The sequence below is a fragment of the Mesitornis unicolor genome, unplaced genomic scaffold (assembly GCF_000695765.1).
Source record: "Mesitornis unicolor isolate BGI_N332 unplaced genomic scaffold, ASM69576v1 scaffold3069, whole genome shotgun sequence".
NCBI classification, from domain to species: domain Eukaryota; kingdom Metazoa; phylum Chordata; class Aves; order Mesitornithiformes; family Mesitornithidae; genus Mesitornis; species Mesitornis unicolor.
This window is the reverse complement of record NW_010209049.1, coordinates 37900-56372: the sequence shown is the minus strand read 5'-3', so window position 1 is coordinate 56372 and position 18473 is coordinate 37900. Positions and strand designations below refer to the sequence as shown.

Sequence of the window (18473 nt, the reverse complement as noted above, 5' to 3'; positions counted from 1 at the left end):
AAGAGTGTATCTCAAAGATGAGCTAACTGTTCTGCCAATGGCCTCCTAAGTTTGTTTACCAGGTAAAATACTTACTGTGCTTATACACCTTCCCTCTGTTAAAATAGCTTACACTTTCTAGGCCATAATGTTGCACTGAAAATCATGTTTACCTGGTTATTCACCATGCTGCTAATTCCACGTCCAGTTGTAAAGTGGGTCATTAGCAATTTCTATTGCTCCTATCCAGCTGCATCCCCAGTGTACCCTGGGCTTTCCCCCAGCTCTCTCCCATGTTGTTTTTCATGGCTTGTCAGTTTGGTAAGACACAAAGGAGGCTCTGTTTGGTTCATGTACCTAATGCTTGTCTGATGAGGTGGCCTGAGGTATGCATGGTCTGACAAGGTGAACTGCCTTTCTCTTGCCAGTCAAGTCAAAAGACGTGTACTGCTTCTTGGCTGATGTTGGACCAAAGAGTTGATTTTTGAGGTTGCATGTCATGCAGACCCGAAGTATTTTTGAGAAGTCTCTTTTCTAGGATACTCTCTGGCTTCTCATAATGGGACCCATATTCTTCAAGGGTATACGCATGTGCATGCACATATTCTAAACACATGATCTTTCTAACATCCACTGGAGTTAGATGTTAAACTGTTGTTTTGAACTGTTGTGGACTCAGTTTAGCAAGAAATCCAGGTCACTCTATATTTATGACCTTTCTCATTGCATACATTTACAGTAGCCCCATGCCATTTGCTGATTTTCCTTAAATGTTTCTATGTATTCTAGTTGAAAAATAGTTGTATAGCTTTAAGCTAAGACAGTTCTTGCAAGAAAAAAGATGCAGCTGTACCATAATTCTTTGTATTTAGTGATGCCTTCTTTTGTCAAAAGACTCTTTTAATCAATTTAATATGACTGATTTTGTCTAATGCTGGTGATGTAGAAATAATTTCTTCAATTGTGCGTGGAAGAAACATTTAGTTTTTGACATGAAAACATGACAGAGCTATCAAATTAAAGACAAAGTTAGTTAATCACTCTGATATTAACCTAGAGATTTTAAAGTCTTAAAGTAATTGTGTTTATCTCTCAGTGTAAAGTTTGTCTGATAAGTTAACTGCTGCTGTCATTATGTCTTTCTTTATGAACCCACTTATCTTCATTACTTTGCTAGTAATTTTAAGGTATAGCTATCTGTAACTTGCTGTGCAGTAGGACGTCAATAATTTTGATTTAACATTATTATTGTTATTATTTGCTAACATGAAGTAGGTTATCAGTTAAATGCTCTTACAGAATTTTATTGCATGGTAGGAATTCCAGTAATACTGACAGAAAACTGTACTTTCTCACTTGATTTATTTTAAACTCATACAGTAGAAATGGCCTCTGCGTTTGCATTTGTGGTATTGGTTTATGAAAATGGAGTGGTAGTGTTAACACAGTTTTTGAAAATGGAAGTCTAAAGCCAAGTAAGCAAGGTCAGCTTCAAATTGGAAGTACAACAGAAGTTTTCAGTACAAATAGTGAATGGAATATGCCATTTTTAAAATGGGCCTTAATAAATTATAGGAAGTTGCATATGATAAAGTTGATGGTGCCAGCAGGGTTCTGGATATAGTAGCTCAGCTGGTTACATGCTTCTATCTTAAAGAATCTTCAGAGTGAAATCTTTTCATCGTATTACTATATGCTGAGTTGTTAAAACAATGAACTTCTGGATATTCCATGAAAATTTTGATTGGATATATGATTGGGCTTCTAATTTGGATGCTATTGGACAGAGAAACTGAAACTGACACAGAAAAAAATAACAGCTATATTAGTTGATAAGTTGTGTTACCATGTTTTATAATTTCTGCTTTCACCCACTCAGTATTTATGTTTTGAGTGTTACATAAATGGAAAACCCAATAAGATAAATTAACCAAACCTGGTGACTTTAATTTTAGTTCTATTTTTGAAACATGGAGAACAGGAAAAATCAATTTACCAAATGGAAAACTATTTAATCATTAGGAAAAAAAGGTTATTTACATACTCCCATGCTGGAAGTAATAATATTTGATTCCACACGTGAAGAAAACACTTTTGTTGATCTAGCAACAATAGGCTGGCATATTAGTGTTTTGATGCTCACACCTGAAGACGAAAGGCTAGGGGTGCTCTTTGCAGGGCAGCGCCGCCTGAGAAATCCCCTGTGGCAGCTTTCTGAGGTGGTGGGTAAGATGCTGTTCAATACAGTGTAGCTCTCTGCTGGATACTGGGAGATAGGGTATGGGGTGGTTATCACCAGTAGTTAACCAGTAGCTAGCACTACTCTTTCTTCAGGACAGCCTGTGGAATCAGAGCAATGACAGCTGCATTTTGCTTTTCAGGATTTCTGTTACGTATTGAAAGTGTCTCTGTGGGGTCAGCAGAGTACATTATTCCCCTGAGCTGTTTGTCTCATTTTATAAACATAAATTCAATAAATAACCTTTGAGGCATCACAAATTGCCACAAATAGATTGGATCAGTCCAGTCACTGAGGCATAGAACTGTGAACAGAACAGAAGTATTCGTTTTAATGACTCAGAAGCTTTCTGGTGTTTTCTTCCAAATGGATGGAGTTGTTACAGGTGGTATAATAGTGATGCTTGTTTCACAGGTTTTTGTTTTAATATCTTAAAGTCCAAACTCCACAGATCTTTAATTTGCTATACTTTCTCGAAATTTGTAGGAACTTTGCATTCCTTTTCAACCAGTTTTGGACTCTTCTAGCTCATTTTCTCTAAGTCCCAGAAACGTGATGTAGGCCTTTGCCAAAGCCAAACAAGCAGTCATGAAAAAAAAAAAATCCAACCCACAAATCCCTCCCACTAACTTCAGCTCTGATGCCTTAAAAAGCTCCAGAATCCTTTCCTCTCCTGCCAGATGTTCCTTCCATATTTTATGAAAACAAATGAAGTAATTTTAGCACATGAAGATGTCTTCTGTTCTCAAACTTTGGGTTAGGTCATTTACTGCTCTCTGAAGTGTCCCTTGTGCATTCATGAATTTATAAGACATTCATAAAAATTAAAAGAGTTTTTAGGATGCCACGAATAAAATTTTCTGCTATATTCACAATCTAGGGCTAGGTTTCTTTATTTTGTCCCCCATGGAAAAAAAAACAAAAAACAACACGAGAAAAACTTAAGTCCCATCATACAGGATTTTCTTATTGTCTTTCACACTATGTCTTGTAGATTACGTGACAGTTTTCTATCTCTATTCTGCCTTCTACCTCTTTAGATATTTGTTAGTTCTAATATGTCAGTTCTGCAGTTGAAAATGAGTATGAAATTTCTAAAAGTTTCTGCTGATCTATTTCTACTGATTGTATTAAACACTGAATTTCTTTAAAATATTGGGCTTTTTTCCTCTTCAGGCCTAGAAATAAATGTACTTAGAGTACCAGACGAGTGCAAGATTAATTTATAAACCACTAGTGTCAGTAATTTTCACATCTGTGAAGGTGCTTCTAATTGATATTCTTGCAGATTAACTTTTATATGTAGTTTGAACAAATTGTCCACTTAGATGTATTTATACCAGTAATAGTAATTTATGATAAAATTATTTTCTTTTTGTGAGTTACGTTCTTGGGGAATAACATAACTGACATGCACTGACTTTCACAATACAAATGTAATACATCTCTCTAAAGCTGAAGCAGTATTTATGCTACCAATCCACAATCTGAAATAGCATTTTATAATCCTTCCTAGAAAGGTTCAAACAGATACATTTTTATAAAATGACAGACTGTGGATATTTTAGTTGTGAGCAGAAACTGTAAAGTTTAGAGGTGACTGACATTATTTCCAAACCTTGGGGGCAGCTCAGTATCATTCACTTGAATTGTACATGTCCCAGAAATATACACTATATTGTTAGAACGCTCTGATGTCGAAAGATCAATGGGTTGGCTGGCTTGAACAGCACTACTTCAGAGCACTGGGTAAGCAATTACTTAATTTTGTCCTTTACTAGGAATTTTATTTTCAATTGTTCTTGTGTTAACTCAGGGAACACTTAAAACATGTATGTATACTGCCACAATTTTTACAGGAGAAATGTGGATTTTTACAATTATGATTTACAGACTAGGATTCATATGACAAGAGCCAGTGCATAGAGGAAAGTATGTTTTGTATGTGTGGATTTTTTGGTGTTGGTTGGTTGGTTGGTTTTGGTTTTTTTCTTCTCAAATGTAGAGTGGAAGTCTCTCAAATATTTACAGGACTATGCCTTTTGATAATATAGGATTTTTTATTCAACATTTTGACATTGTGCTGGAAATAATGTTTTATAAACACGGTAATAATATATACGATCTACTCAAGGAGTAAGTGATACAGCAACATGTTTTCTGAGCACTTGGGTTTTACTTGGTCAAGTACTCTTCCTCTGGTTTTCTATATATTCATGTATATTTATGAATAGTTTGCTTTGAAAGCATAAAAGAATAAAGATAATCCAGGAGTTAAGGAGTTCTGTTTCCTAAAATCTTAATAGTCAAGGAATTTTGAAATATTAGACTCTAAATGTCATAGGCTGAATAGCAGCCCTTTGAAAAGGGTAATATTTAATTTGGCATATTTGTTCTGAATGTTAGCTATATTAAATATTTTTATTTTCTCTGGGCTTGAAGGAAGCTTAGTATTTGCAGTATCTTGTGTAATTCCTATTTCCAGAGATATATTAAGAGGTTATTTGAGGCCACCACTGTGTTGCTGTTGAGACACACCCCTTGTAGCCAGCAGACTGTGCTAGCCCAGGGTGAGCTGGCTAGAAACATTGTGTTTGGCTCATGTCCTTTGTTCCAGCTGCTGAATTGTATTAAAAGACATCTAAAAATACTCTGAGACTACTTTAGGCAGTAACATCTTCATAAATTGAAAACTGAAGACATTAAAAACCATTAAATACTTAGTATCTGTCTTCTTTGTGTTCATGCAAACAACAGCTGTAATTAAGACTGTTGCACTTGCAAGGAGAGAAGCGATGCCTGCAAATGGGATGGCAAATGGACCGTGGTATGCTGTTCCTGCTGACATATGGGCTACTACTGTAAAGCAGTTTAAGAAATCTGGTGGTAAGCAGTCCATAAGGAGCTGCAGTGGCTTAATGAAGACAAGGAAAGAAGAATAATAGACGTGGAGAAAAAGTCAGGATCTGTTATTTAGATTGGCCCTTTAGTGTTTCTGTCTGACATACAAACTAAAATACCTTATAAAATGAAAATCAGCATGAGAATGACTTTCTGGAAATGGGAAGCTTAACCAAGGTATAACTATTTGCTTTCTTTCAAGATTTGTGAAATTCTTGAAATTTCACATTTTTACACCACAAGATTGTCTGTAATAAAATCCACAGGTCTCATGTTTTTCACTATTGGATTGCTTTTTTCTTAATTTGCTTTTGGTACATTAGTCTGATAGTAATTTCAAAACTAGTAGCAAACTGTAAGACTTTATGTGAAAAACCACTGTAAATATGCATAATTTAACAATTAAGCAATTTTGTGGCAGCTTGGGAGTGCCTATAGTGTTTGCAGCCTCGCAAGCTTGAGAAGAAGGCAGTCTTGCAAAGAAACTGTAGAGACAGGAGAAGGTTGAAGCTGTGTTGTTTTTTTTATTGCCCTCTCCCCTACCTCCTCCACTTAAGTTCTGTTGATGTTACTTGAATTACCAACAGTGCCAAAACCTAGGAAATGAGTAAGTTTGGACTGCATGCAACATGTATAATTGTCTTCAGAGTGGGGTGGAGATTCTGTTGGCTCGCAGTAGGGTACTTGCAAAAGGCTGATACTCTCTACTGTTTAAAAACAAGGATTTAAAACAGCTTTCAGCAGCTATAGGGCAGTGGTTTTCTATAGCAGGATGGTGTTTTTCAAGAGGGAACAAATGCAGAACTCAGATGAGGTTTCATTGTGTCTATCAAGAGGCAAAACATTAGAATGTTTGTATAAATTCTATCCCATTATCATGGCTAAAACTGCTTAGAATATTAAGCTATGTAAAATGCAAACATATGGAACATTAAATTCTAACTACTAACTTGATATTAGGCATTAGATAACATCAGTGATTTTCCGCTGTATTTTTTCTGTCACCTCACTAATTATGAGGATATTTTTACAGTTTCTGTTTTACTTGCTGTGTCTAAAAAATAATCAGCAGCTGTGCAGAGTCTCCATGCCAAAAAAACTCCAAAACCCAGCCCCTTAAATTACAAATGCTGGGAAAAAAAAACCCAAACCAAACAGTATTCAGTAACAAGCAAGAAAAGTTGAGACAAATGGAAGTCATCATTTCTATTTTAAGCAATGATGTGAATTGGATGATACAGAGTAAAACAATCATGCTTCAACTTTTCAGCTGTATTGACTACAATTTGTACTCTAGTAACAAAAAAAATGTGGCAGTAGACTTCTATTGAATATGTGGACAGGAATATAGAATTACATTGGTTACCAGGACTTGCTGTATTAAGCGCAGGAGCACTGCCAAAAAAAAAGCAGCATTAAGAGCTGCTTAGTCCCCCTCCTTGTCTCTTTTGCAGAGCCGGGTCACAGAATGATGTGCTAAAAACCACGATGGAGTGAATTGAGGTTCATGACAAAAATGACTGAAACAGAGAACTGCAGCTGATAATGGAAATAACTTTTGAAGCCTAAATAAGGGTTTGTTTTTATATAGTTTAATAATTCTCCATGTTTAAATTTAAGACAGTGCAAATGGAGCAACATTTATTTTATCTGGTATGATGAGAACCTTGATCCTGAATGCCAGATAATCCCTCAGATATGCACTTTCCTTTCTGTGCCATTTGGCTTTTTATATAAATCTTTGGTTGCATTTAATGATTTTTAAGGGATTTTCTGTTTTAGAGGGACTACTTTAGCCTACTTGGGGTTTTATGTCTGTGAGAAAATGAAATACTTGTTTTTTCATTTCCAAAGATGAGTAACAGGTACAGAAGGAGAGGATTTCTACATAGATCGCTGCTGTTACACTAATTAATATGATGTGCTTATTATATACTAATACTAAATTTTAAAGAAAACACTACTGTATAAATATGTGGCCTCTTATTGTCATGGCTCAACAAAATTATTAAGGGAGTTATCTCATTTGTTACTGACTTCCTTATCCATTTCTACTCCATAGTAACATCCTGTAGCACAAGAGGAAAGACATTATGGTTGTGAAATATCTTGGAGGCTGATATTTCCAAAGTGAGATAACTTAGCTAAACAGTAATTACCAATTTTGAAATTTTATTTTATTTTATTTTTGTAAATTAGTCACCTTCTGAGTTGCCCTCCAAATCCCCAGACAGCTACTGCTGCTTCCCCCTCAAGGCTGCTGTGCAGTGATTGTGCTCTGCTGGCTCTGGATATCTCCGTGCTAAGCTCAGTCTCTGCCATCTTTACTTTTTCCAGGGATGCTGTTCATATTCGACTTTCCTGAGTATCTTCAGAAGTAGCAAACCCCCAGGAAAATATGCTTGCAAAGGCTTAAGACCTGGGAACCATCTAAAATACTCCTTCTCCTGTAATGTATATAAATCTATACCTACAGCTTATCAGAAACAATTTTTGACACTGTAATTTGCTCTGTTACTGAAAAGCTAGGATATTAAATTGAAGTTGCGACCAAAACTTGTCTGCCCCACACCCTCAGTAGTCTATTTAGTTGCATTTTGAGTGTTCTGTTATTTTTGAAAGGATTTTATTCTCTGAAATCCTTACTATTCAATAATATCTCTTTTCACAGAATGGATTGGAACTTAATTTTTTTTTAAGGTCTGGAAAGTGGAAAAGCATAGAAAGGATTTTACCTCTGTTCTCTGAAGTACAAATGTTTAGGCATAATCTGAAATTATCTTAGTCTTTCCAGCTCTCCCACCTCACTAAAAATTTTCTCTCTCAAAAAATATATTCAGATATATATATTCAAAAATATATTCATTGTAGATGGTTAAAATTAAATACTCTGTAGCTGTATGCCTTCTACATGATAATTCTCTTCCTAGTAGCCACGTTCTTTCACGTGCTTTTTTCCACTTTGTAACTGTCTTCCATTGTGCTTCATCTGATTTGATTTCCTTGTGTCATTCAGCCTCTGTTACTTGAACCTGTGTGCCTTTTCTTAATAATGGAAGAGGAAGCATGGACTGGATTTGTAGTCCCAATGCTCTTTGCTCAAGAATGTGTTTCTTCCAACTTCCACTTTATGTTGGTTTGTTCCCCTGGTACCCTTTCTGTATGGCAGTCATGTGGTGAAAGTTTCCTCGCATGTTGACTGGTCAGGGTGCAGCTGTCTAACTCCAAACTCCTTGAAAGATTTTAGTTTGCAACTACCTAGCCTGTGAAGTGCCTCTTTTTTCACTGGATCTCATGGTTTTTTTTGCTTAAGTGAGCTTTACTAGTGACATTGAAACCCCACTTGCTCTTCCCAGGTTACACTAATATGCATTGCGCTGAAGACCGCAAGAGCTGCAAAACTCTAGGAGGCAAACCAAACTTTATTTCCAGTGTCTGAATAGTTTTTTTGGTAATTATGCTGTTGTTTCCTGTCTTTGGACAGTGCTGTTACCTTCCTCCTCTTCTGAGGCTTCGAGATTGAAGAATTAAAGTCATCAAACTAGAAACTGAGTTGTGTTTTGAACAGAGTACTACACAGTAACTACTTCCCCTACCCCAAATGCATTAATATATACAAATCTAACCATGTAAGCTTCTAGCTCTTTTTTTACCTTCTGGTTAGAAGGAAAATAATAGTTCAAAACTGCCAAGTAAAACAGGAAAATCATTTTTTAGACAGTATCAGGGAAACAAAAAGCTGTGTTATAGAAGAACATGAGCTGTGTTATACAAAATCCTGTACAAAGTACAGTTGAATAATATGGGTGTAATGGCAAAGAATAAAATAGTTTGCTTAATCCTTTGGTTTGTGCCATGCTTGTAAGTTAGCTTGGCAATTTAGTTGATTTGGTGGTGCTGTTCTGTTTTCTTGGTGTTCAAATGAAAATGTCTAAGGCTTGCATCTTTGGGGAGACTTTGTAGCAGCTGCTGTGTCTGTCTCAGCCCTAACAGCAGTGTTGTGTAGGTGGCATGCTCAGACTGACTGCTTTCTTGCCAACAAGGTATTTTCTCCATTCTTCTATATAAGCTTATTTTAAAATTTATCTATTTTCCCATTCTTTAAGGAAGAGAATTAATTCAATTCTATTCCTAATTTATATTCTTAATTTTAAAACAGTTTTGTTCTTTCTGGTTTTATACATTTATGTTTATTCTATGTTTTTAAAAAGATTTCACTTTAGGAGTTATAAATTTGCCTCATGGAGCCTGTTCTTTCTCCTGTAAAAAAGCTTAGCCATATAATTAACTTTGCAGATCTTGACCCTAAGGCTATTCACAGGATAACGGAGTTTCAAAGCAAAATGAAGATGAATATTATAGCATCATAGTGGTCATACAGAGCTAACTGCGGTGATTATGACCATTGTGATATTATAGACCTGAATTCCCCCCTCCGGTGTATTTTTCTAGCCTCCTTAATAAAGCTAGCTATAGCAGAAGTCATCAGCATTTGTAGGTGACTAGAGGCAGGAAAAAAAAACCCCATCAAGGCTCTTTTCCTCTGCCAGAAACCGCAGTCTGTTATCATTAAATGGAAGGTTAGCAAATACTGGAGCAGTGCCTTCTGCTAGGGGTGGGATGCACCCTTCCCAGGAGGAGGGAGAACTATTTCCCTCACTGCTGCTTTTATCCCGGTGGCAGAAGGAGTGACAGACCCAGGAAATGGTGGTACTCTTGCATGTGGTTTCATATAAAGCAGGTCTGCATTTATTGTGGTAAGAAAAATTAGCTATGATTGCCCTATATTTTTGGCAATCATTGATTCTTCTGAGAGCCACTGGTTTCTTGGTGTGGCTTTCCTTCCAAAGTGGTTGATAACTGCTCTTAAGAAGGTGTGAGTTTCAAAATGATTATTATATTTTTTTTTACTTTTGATTCTTCCTGCAGTCTAAAAACTAGAAATAGTAGGAAAAAAAAGTTAATAGCAGAATGGCTAAATGGATCTCTTTCAGAGTATTTCTCTGTAGGTTTGTTTTACCAGTATCTGATCTGAGGCAGTGAGCAGCAATGAAGAAAGTTAGAGTATCTTCTTGCTTTACCAACATAGTGTGTAGACACCTTTACTGTTTGCTCAGCAGTGTCCTCTGCAGTCAGTTCAGCAGTTAACCCATTGCATGAGGAATGGATTTTACCAGTTACAAAGTATGTGTGATGTTGATGATGATCTTGCTTAAAAAAAGAAAATAGTTTCTGAAAGTCAGGAAGATTGCCAGGTTGAACAGTTTAATCAGGAACTAAACTTTCACAGAGGAGCTGTTGCATTGTTAAAGATCCTGTCCTCAAAATACTGTTCAGTAAGTTCAGGAATGAAACTTGTCCTTTTACATAAGATTGCAACCTCTATCAAAGTAGTCTTTGCTATCTTGGAGATCTTTTTTTTTTCCTTGTACGAACTTTAAAAGAATATAAAAACTGTCCCTCAAAAAAGGAAACAGAAAAAAATGGAATTGAGAAACTCACCATTTTCAAATTAAAAATGAAGTAAAAGCTGTAGTTAGCTCAGAGGAAATGGACATCAAGATTTAGGCTGTCATGGAGAAACATCTTTAGCAAATTACTATCCAATTTTACAAAGATTAAGCTCTGAAAGTGCCTCTTTTGGTAAGTCAAGATTTTACCCTTAAAAAGGATGTCACAAATACTTTGTTTTCTTCGAAAGTATTGTTTTGTATTGGAGATGTTTTCTACCTTGAAAAACTTGGAACATGCCCCAGTGCTGCATGCCACTTAACCCGTAGCCCATCTGTGCTACCATCCAATTGCTGTGCGCCTGGGAGGGATGTCTGAGACCAGCTGGCTCTATAGGATGGGGGATGCCTCTCCTGCAATTATTTCTTCTGCCTTTGGCTCTACAGCTGGTTTTTTGTGTCCACAGTCAGGTCATGCCCGATTGTTTTTCTGTCCTAGTTGGGTCAGTTTGGTAATAACTTCCTGCAGAGTTTGAAGAACAGTGTGAGAGAGCTGCAGTGAAATGCTGTGTACCGCAGATGGGGCTCTGCAAGTGTAACTTGTCCTCAACAGGGATGTTGCCATGCTAGCACCCTACCTAAAAATGTGAACACATAGTGAGAGGAAGGAAGGAAGCTAAAAGCATTGCGCGGGGGAGCACATAGGGGAAGTTTCTAAGAGTGGGTGACATGAGAGAGTGGTGAGTTGCAGGTAGTGATGTCAAGGGAAATCTATTTTATTGAGGATTTGAGTAAATTGCATTGAAATTTATGCTTCTAAGGCTACGTAACTGCTGTACACAAGCTAGCTGATTTCAGGATAACAATGTATTCCTATGTGAGCTCTTACCGAGAAATGCCACATTCAAAGGAACGGAGGAATGTATTACTAACTGGTATACAGCCTGGAGGCTGTATTCTGCCATCATAATGTATTTTTTTTTTTCTGATAGAAGTGGAAATAATACATTTCTTAGGGTAAATGGTGACTTCCTGGTGATCAGTTTTAAGCTAGAGTCTTGAACACTAGAATTGGTATGAGTGTTTATGACCTTGTTGTGTTACATAATTTACTTTTACTGTAAGTAAGAACATGGAAGAAGCCAGTCAGAGGTCTTATATACCTTTTTCGGTGTGTCTATGTGGGCTTTTTTGAGTAAATCAAGAGGTTTCACTAACTCATATTTGTGCACAGATTTGAAAATGCTGCAAGGTGAAATGAAGTAGCTAATTTCTTGTTTTGGTGTGTCTGTGAAAATAAGCTGCCTTGGTCTTCTATTTAATGTTGTTTAAGTTTTATTTAACTTTTTTTTTCTGTCATTTTTATTATTACACAGTTATGGCTGAAGATAGCACTTGTGATGAACAGTGACAGAAAGAGTTCAGGGTATGGCATGCAGTCTTATGCTTGTGGCTGCACATAAGGACTTTTACCATTTATTTGCTCTGTCTTGTTCTCATTTTAATGATTTCTAAGAAAAGTGTATTGCACCTGAAAATCTTGGAAAGACTGAACAAATTTGAAACCAGTGGGAATACAAAATCAGGTTAATTATAGTAGTATATGTTGTCTTCTTTGCAATAAGATAAATTTGTTTTTACTTGTTTAGCTCTAAATTATCTTTTTTTTTTTCCTATTCAGGGTTAAATGCACTTATGTAAGTAATGAATGGATTATATGGAACAAAATGACTCACCAAGATAGACTATAATGTGCATAGCTGTGTTCTTGCAGGGAAGCACTTGACTCAGCTATAGAAGAGACTGCTAATTGGAACCACTGCATGTGTGTGTTTAGATGAATATCTATCTTGTACCTGGGCCAGCACACTTTTTGGAACCTCTTCCTGCATAAATTACTGGTTGAAAAGTGCTGGGTGTCCCACCTCCCACCAAAGGACATTAAAGGAGCACTTCAGATTTCAGTTTTGCCTTGTAGCTAACTCTGATATTTTTATTGTCTGTTCTTGGCAGCTTCTATGAAGGAGATGAAGCATAAACTTCCTGTGCTTTCCACTCCTAGTAGCATATCAAAATCTGAGGCTTTGTTTTTAGAATGTCTTTTAATATTGCCTTGATCATTTCATTGGTATCTTCTCAGCACAGGAGTAATCTCTGTGTCACAATTCTGCATCTGCTCACAGAACAAGAGAATACCTGTGTGGCTGATCACAGTTTACATCTCAGTTTAAGAAAGTCTAAGAAAGAATTTCTCTAATCTTATTTTGACAAATTTTCCAAATGTGGGAAAGTTGTACCTGAGTTGAACATTTTTCTAGCCTGCATAGTCATCAGAATCAATCACGTTATGACAATCGTTTCCGGACTGTAGTGGTCTCTGACGGTGTTGGTCTGTTAGAGCTGTCCTTGGTAGCTGGGTGCGGCTGACTTACCCCAAGGTAGAGCTGCCTTGCTTCTGCTACACTGCTGTGCTGGAGGGGCAAACACTGGCAGTCTCCACTTAGTTGCATTTATACTTTATTACTAATGTCAGTATGGATACTATCAGGAATATATTTTATTAAAAATGGCTGTTTATGTTCAGAGTTTTAAGAGTTAGTAGTTGTAGGACAAATTGCGAAAGGAGTTTGATGTAGATAATTTTTATTGCAATTATAAGGAATATACTTTTATATACATTTTGCAGACTTACATACTAATTCAGATGATCCCAGATATATATTCATATATCCCAGATATATATTCATAAGATCCCAGAATGCGTTGTCCTACTGCATATTGCAGTTCCATTGATTTAACCAAAAGATTTATTTCTTGTTCCATGGCTTCCAACCATCTTCTAGAAAATAATGAAAAACCTTTTTAGTCCTAACTGTATATGTTGACTGATTCTTACAGTGTGTGCATACATATACTTAAAATAGTTCTCAGTTTTTGTTTTTTTTTTTAATTTCTTATCCTTAGTAGCATATTTTACTTCTTTAGAATATTTTGATATTTGATGTGGTGATGGTCTTGTTGGGAGAAAGTAGATTAGCAAAGAGAGCTTTGAAAATGAATATTAATTATTTATGATAAAATGATAGTTGCAAGTAGTAGAATGTAGCTGTAGTTCCTGTGCTTAATCTGTATTTCATAGATCATCTTATTTTTCATTTTGAATCACATTACTAGTATGGTAACATTAAGGTGTGTTTCTCCAGATGACAGGTATCTTCTACAACCTACTTATATTCCTGTTTGCTTTCCGGCTTGTGAGCAGATTGCTTACATGTAGCAAAATTAGCTGCTGTACATGGCAGTGTTTTTTCTTTTCATAAAATAAGATCTTTTTTAAGGTGATGTTTGGCTGAGAGCTTTGAGTTAAGTGAAAGCAGAACTGCATCTGCTGGTGAAGAGTATTTTTTGTTTTACCAGCTCCACATAAATCCTTCACCACTGTTACAGCAAAACATACATTCACTAGGTAGTCAGTTTGCGTCTGTCTTTCTGAAATTGATGCATGTATTGTCCTATTGAATTTGTGTAAATAAATAGGAGTGGCCATATAAAATATAAAAAAAAACCACAATAAAAACAAAGTTTTGTTAAATTTGGTATAACAGGGTATATATCTCTTTATTAAGTATCAGACAGAAAGACCCATTTTCCTTTTTTATTAAGAACCTATTTATAATGAAAGATATTTGAAATACTTTTTCCCTATAATTAATGCTGTCACAGATTTTCAACAGATTTTTCCTAAGCTTAATGTCAATCTTGCATTTTCAAATTGAATGAAAAAGCTGTCTGTAAACATCAAGTTTTCTTCGTGACTGAGTAGATAGGTAGGATAAGAGATAATATTAAGCAACCTGAAATAAACAGAGCTACATTAAAGTTATGTTTGGATAATTTTGAAAGTTCTTCTACCCTTTTCTTTCCTTTTTGTTTTATTTTTTGCATGCTAAGTGAATTGGTTATCAAATTCTTGTTAGTTTTTTGGACCAAACTTAGGAATTCAGTATCTGTGACAAATGAGAGTGGTACAGAACTGAACAGGTCTGTTCTGTCAGAAGTTCCTTAGAGGGAGCTAATAAAGCTCTTAATCCTAACCTGCTCTTAGCAAAGTCTTTAACATCATGCCTTACATACCCAATCAATCCTCTGCTTGCTTTATGTAAGGTTAAGACTGGTGTGTGACAGGAAGAAGTGAACAGAGTAACTTCTTCAGATAGTTTCAGGCAATAAAAATTCTAAAGTAGGAGATAAAAAGGTGGTCTTCTGTAATTACAGAATACTTATACGCACATACACACTTAAACTTATACAGACATTCTGAAAAGTTAAAGGATACTTTTAACAGTTATGGGAGAGAACTTTTTTTTTTTCTTCTTAATGTAACATTCAGGTGGGTTGTGCTTTAGGCTTTGTTGAAGGGTAGAATTTATATTCAGTGCAGACTTTTCATTGGAAAAAAGGTATATTTTTAAAAACAATTTATCAGCAGTTATCAGTTCCCTTTCTGTATCACTTTCTGATTGTTAGGACAAGATTGGAATTAAATTAAATAGTGTCCAGTTAACAGTTACTTCTTTTGCTAGGTATATGTCATCCCAGTTGTGCTGAATTTAACTGAGAAAATCACAGGTTAATTTCAGTAAAAGTTAAGTGGCAATTATTAATTTGTTGCTAAAGTCAAATGAGTTAATTCTGTCAAGAGGTCTGCCTTTCATCTTGTTTGTCTTTTACATGACCTGCAAAACAGAATTGCTATGTGTCAGAAAAACACTGGCCTGAGGAAAGCTCCAAGCTTTCCATTATCCTTTTAAACAGTCAGATATATTTCTTTCTTTAGTGTTAACTCATATTTAGTTAATACATTAGAGAATCTAGTTCCTATTGGTCACATAGAGTACTTTTTTACATATACATCAAACTTGCATCAGCACTTGTTGTTACATTACCATGGTTTTATTATTGTTGAACTTAACCTTGTGCTTCATTGCTAATCTAAAACAATTCTTGCTAGCAGTCCAGATGTTTAACAGAAATAACATAGCTTTGTTTTCCATTCTAAACCAATAAACAAATTTACTATACCTTGCATGCTCGTTGAGGTATTTTATTTATACCTGTGTCCACAAATTCAGTGCATATGTGTCAGACAAATTCATAGGGTTCGAGCCTTTGCTATTTGTATCTTAATGGCAAAGTGAACGTTACCACAGTGAAGTGCTGAAGATGGATCACCAGGACTTTTCTTTTTCTACTTTGTAAATTTTTCTAAAGCTCAATTAGCCCTGAGTTTTTATTTCATATTTATACATCTGTATTACATACTGAAACCAAATTGATTTCTATTAATGCATTATCATCTGGAAAGCTATTTTTTTGCATCTTCTATTGTTAGTTCAGAACCTTCATTTTATTAACTCTCAGTATTTCAAGGAAAGAAAAATGAGCTTGCTGTTAAGCTTTAGCACTTCCTCAAGTCTGGCATGGACAACATGTGTGACCTCTGTTGTAGCACATTGTGTCTTTGTAAACTGAAATGCTAGTATTTTATTCCTCTTAGAATTTTCTGCTCTGCGTAAGTTTGCCATCTTTCGTTGTGCTTATACAATTGCCCTTATTGTGAATGGTATCCAACAGAAATCCCTAGAAGATGGTTATAATAGTAATAATAAATAATATTTAACTTGATTCACATGGAGACTACTGTCTCTCTCTAGTCACTGTGGAAAACCGTGATGTTTTGAGATCTTTTTCCTGGGAAGTCTGATGAAGAAGTATCTAGAGCTCAAATAGCTCTGTCTCTTGACCTAATGGTAAAAAACATCACCAGCCTAGCCGGCAGAAAGATATCTAATGTGAACATAAGGAAATAGTGACTCTTGAAAGGAGAGCATTCAGAAATGTGCTAGAAGTGACTGAACAGTTTCAGAAATGGTCTCAAATACTTGTGGTTTCTAAGAAATGTTATCTTTTTGTGTAAAAATTATATACATGGAAATATTTCTATTTAGGGAAGATAATAGATACTGGTTGTGATTTTAATTGAAAAGTTTTGTTTTCATTTTGGAACTCTGTGTAGGTGATCTATTTTTAAAGGTATTTTACAAAGCATATGAAGGCCATTTTCAATGTGATTTCTTGTAGTTACTTTGGGTTCAAGAAAGATGATGCAGATAGGAGGAATTAATGTAATATCTGGAAGCTCTTTAGAAATACAAATCTTTTCACTTAAGTAATAACTTTTTTGATATGAATTTGATTAAATACTAATGAATGTGAGCATCAGTGAATTAAAAAAAGATAACTTTTGCAGCAACAGGAAACCACTGAGAAGATAATCTGAGGTATGGTTGCTACACTATGATATAAGGAACCAACAGTGCAAAACGAGACTATTTAACAAGAATGTTTAAGAGCAGTTTGAATGGAAGTAGACCAGAGAGAATGATGGGGTAACAGATGGACTTTGAACAAGATTTTAGTTGTATGGAAGCTAAGGAAGCAATTTGCTGTGGGACTATATAGTGATCAACCAAGCAGAATTACTGATGTCTTCCTGGATGGAGGAAAGAGGGAAGAGAGTTGACGATGACAGCAAGATTGAACTCAGGGCTTTTGTGACTCTAAGGGGACAAATAATAGAGCTATTGACAGTGAAGAGAGGGAAAAGGAAGAATTTGGATAAAGATAATAAAAAAACCCACTTCAACTCATGGTAATTAGTATATGCTCTGTTGGCTTCATTCACAGCAGTTGAGGATGTGGCCTGTTGAGTTCAGTTTTAATGATCAGTTTGAGTTGGCAAGAAGATTTCTGGAAAAAATCTCAGCAAAAATAGGGAGAGATGAAAGACTGAGGTTATAGAACCTGGTTTCTTGCAAGTATGTCTGTATTTTGGTTCATTAAGTTGTGATGGCAGCTTAGGGAAGATGAGTTAGCTTTGCAAAAGTTGAACAGAAAAAACTGAGAGAGCAAGAAAAGATAGAAGAAACCCAGCGTAAAAGCCAAAGAAAGGTTAAAAGATGAAAGAGAGACAGGAGCTTTAAAAAGCAAAGTATTTGAAAGAATCCTAATAGTGAGATTAACTGTAAAAGAAAAGTATACAAATAAACCAAGAGGAAAATGAAACAGAATGGGTTTGGTTTTTTCACTCAGTTTAACAGAAAAGAGGTAAACATATTAATTCTCTGTGACAAACAATGTAATATGGAAATTGATTGGAACATAAAAATGACTTCAAATAATTCTCATTTTCAGGAGGATGTTAGGACACATAAAGATCGTATTTCCTCAGTACTATGTATTTTTAACTTCATAGTTCAAATTCTCTGTTGTATTTACTGGCAGAAAACAGCACATGCTGAAAATCTGTTAATAGATTGACATTATATTTAAATTATTACATTTATGCAATGTGTAAAGAAATTAAAAAGATTTTAAGAGTTTTGGAGAATACTGAAACAAATTATTTGTCTTTTGCTAGGTAATTTTCTTCCTTTGTATAAAAATATAGATCAATAAACATATATATGTGACATAAATATATATTGGTCATATAATTTCCCAAGGGTTGTAATATGGCATTATAGTCTTCAGATTGGTTTTAATGTCTAAATAAATTCTTTAATTAAATTGAGCTCTTTTTTATTTAAAGCTGTCTTTTGGGGAGATATTGCCTTAGATGATGAAGACTTAAAAATCTTTCAAATTGACAGGACGATTGACCTCACGCAGCACTCCAATGAAAGACTTGGCCACAACACAGGTATGATACTTCAAGCTTGCTTTTGACCTGGTTTTCCTGTTATTTGCTTCTGCATAGAAGGCGTAAATTTCTGTTTTAAATGTAGAAAGTCACTATAAAGTTTTGGGTAGTATTAGCTTACACTTTAAAAAGTTAATTCCTT

The 18473-nt window shown here is 35.4% G+C and overlaps 1 protein-coding gene across 1 annotated transcript in view; it reads left to right on the top strand.

The window, feature by feature from the left end:
• Nucleotides 1-18473, top strand: part of LOC104547145 (tolloid-like protein 1) — a gene marked incomplete at its 3' end in the record, with an annotated part of 90764 nt that overhangs the window by 41618 nt on the left and 30673 nt on the right. The window contains exon 2 of the mRNA XM_010192730.1: nucleotides 18221-18331. Coding sequence (XP_010191032.1) covers nucleotides 18221-18331 — 111 coding nt within the window. The remainder of the gene's footprint in view (nucleotides 1-18220; nucleotides 18332-18473) is intronic.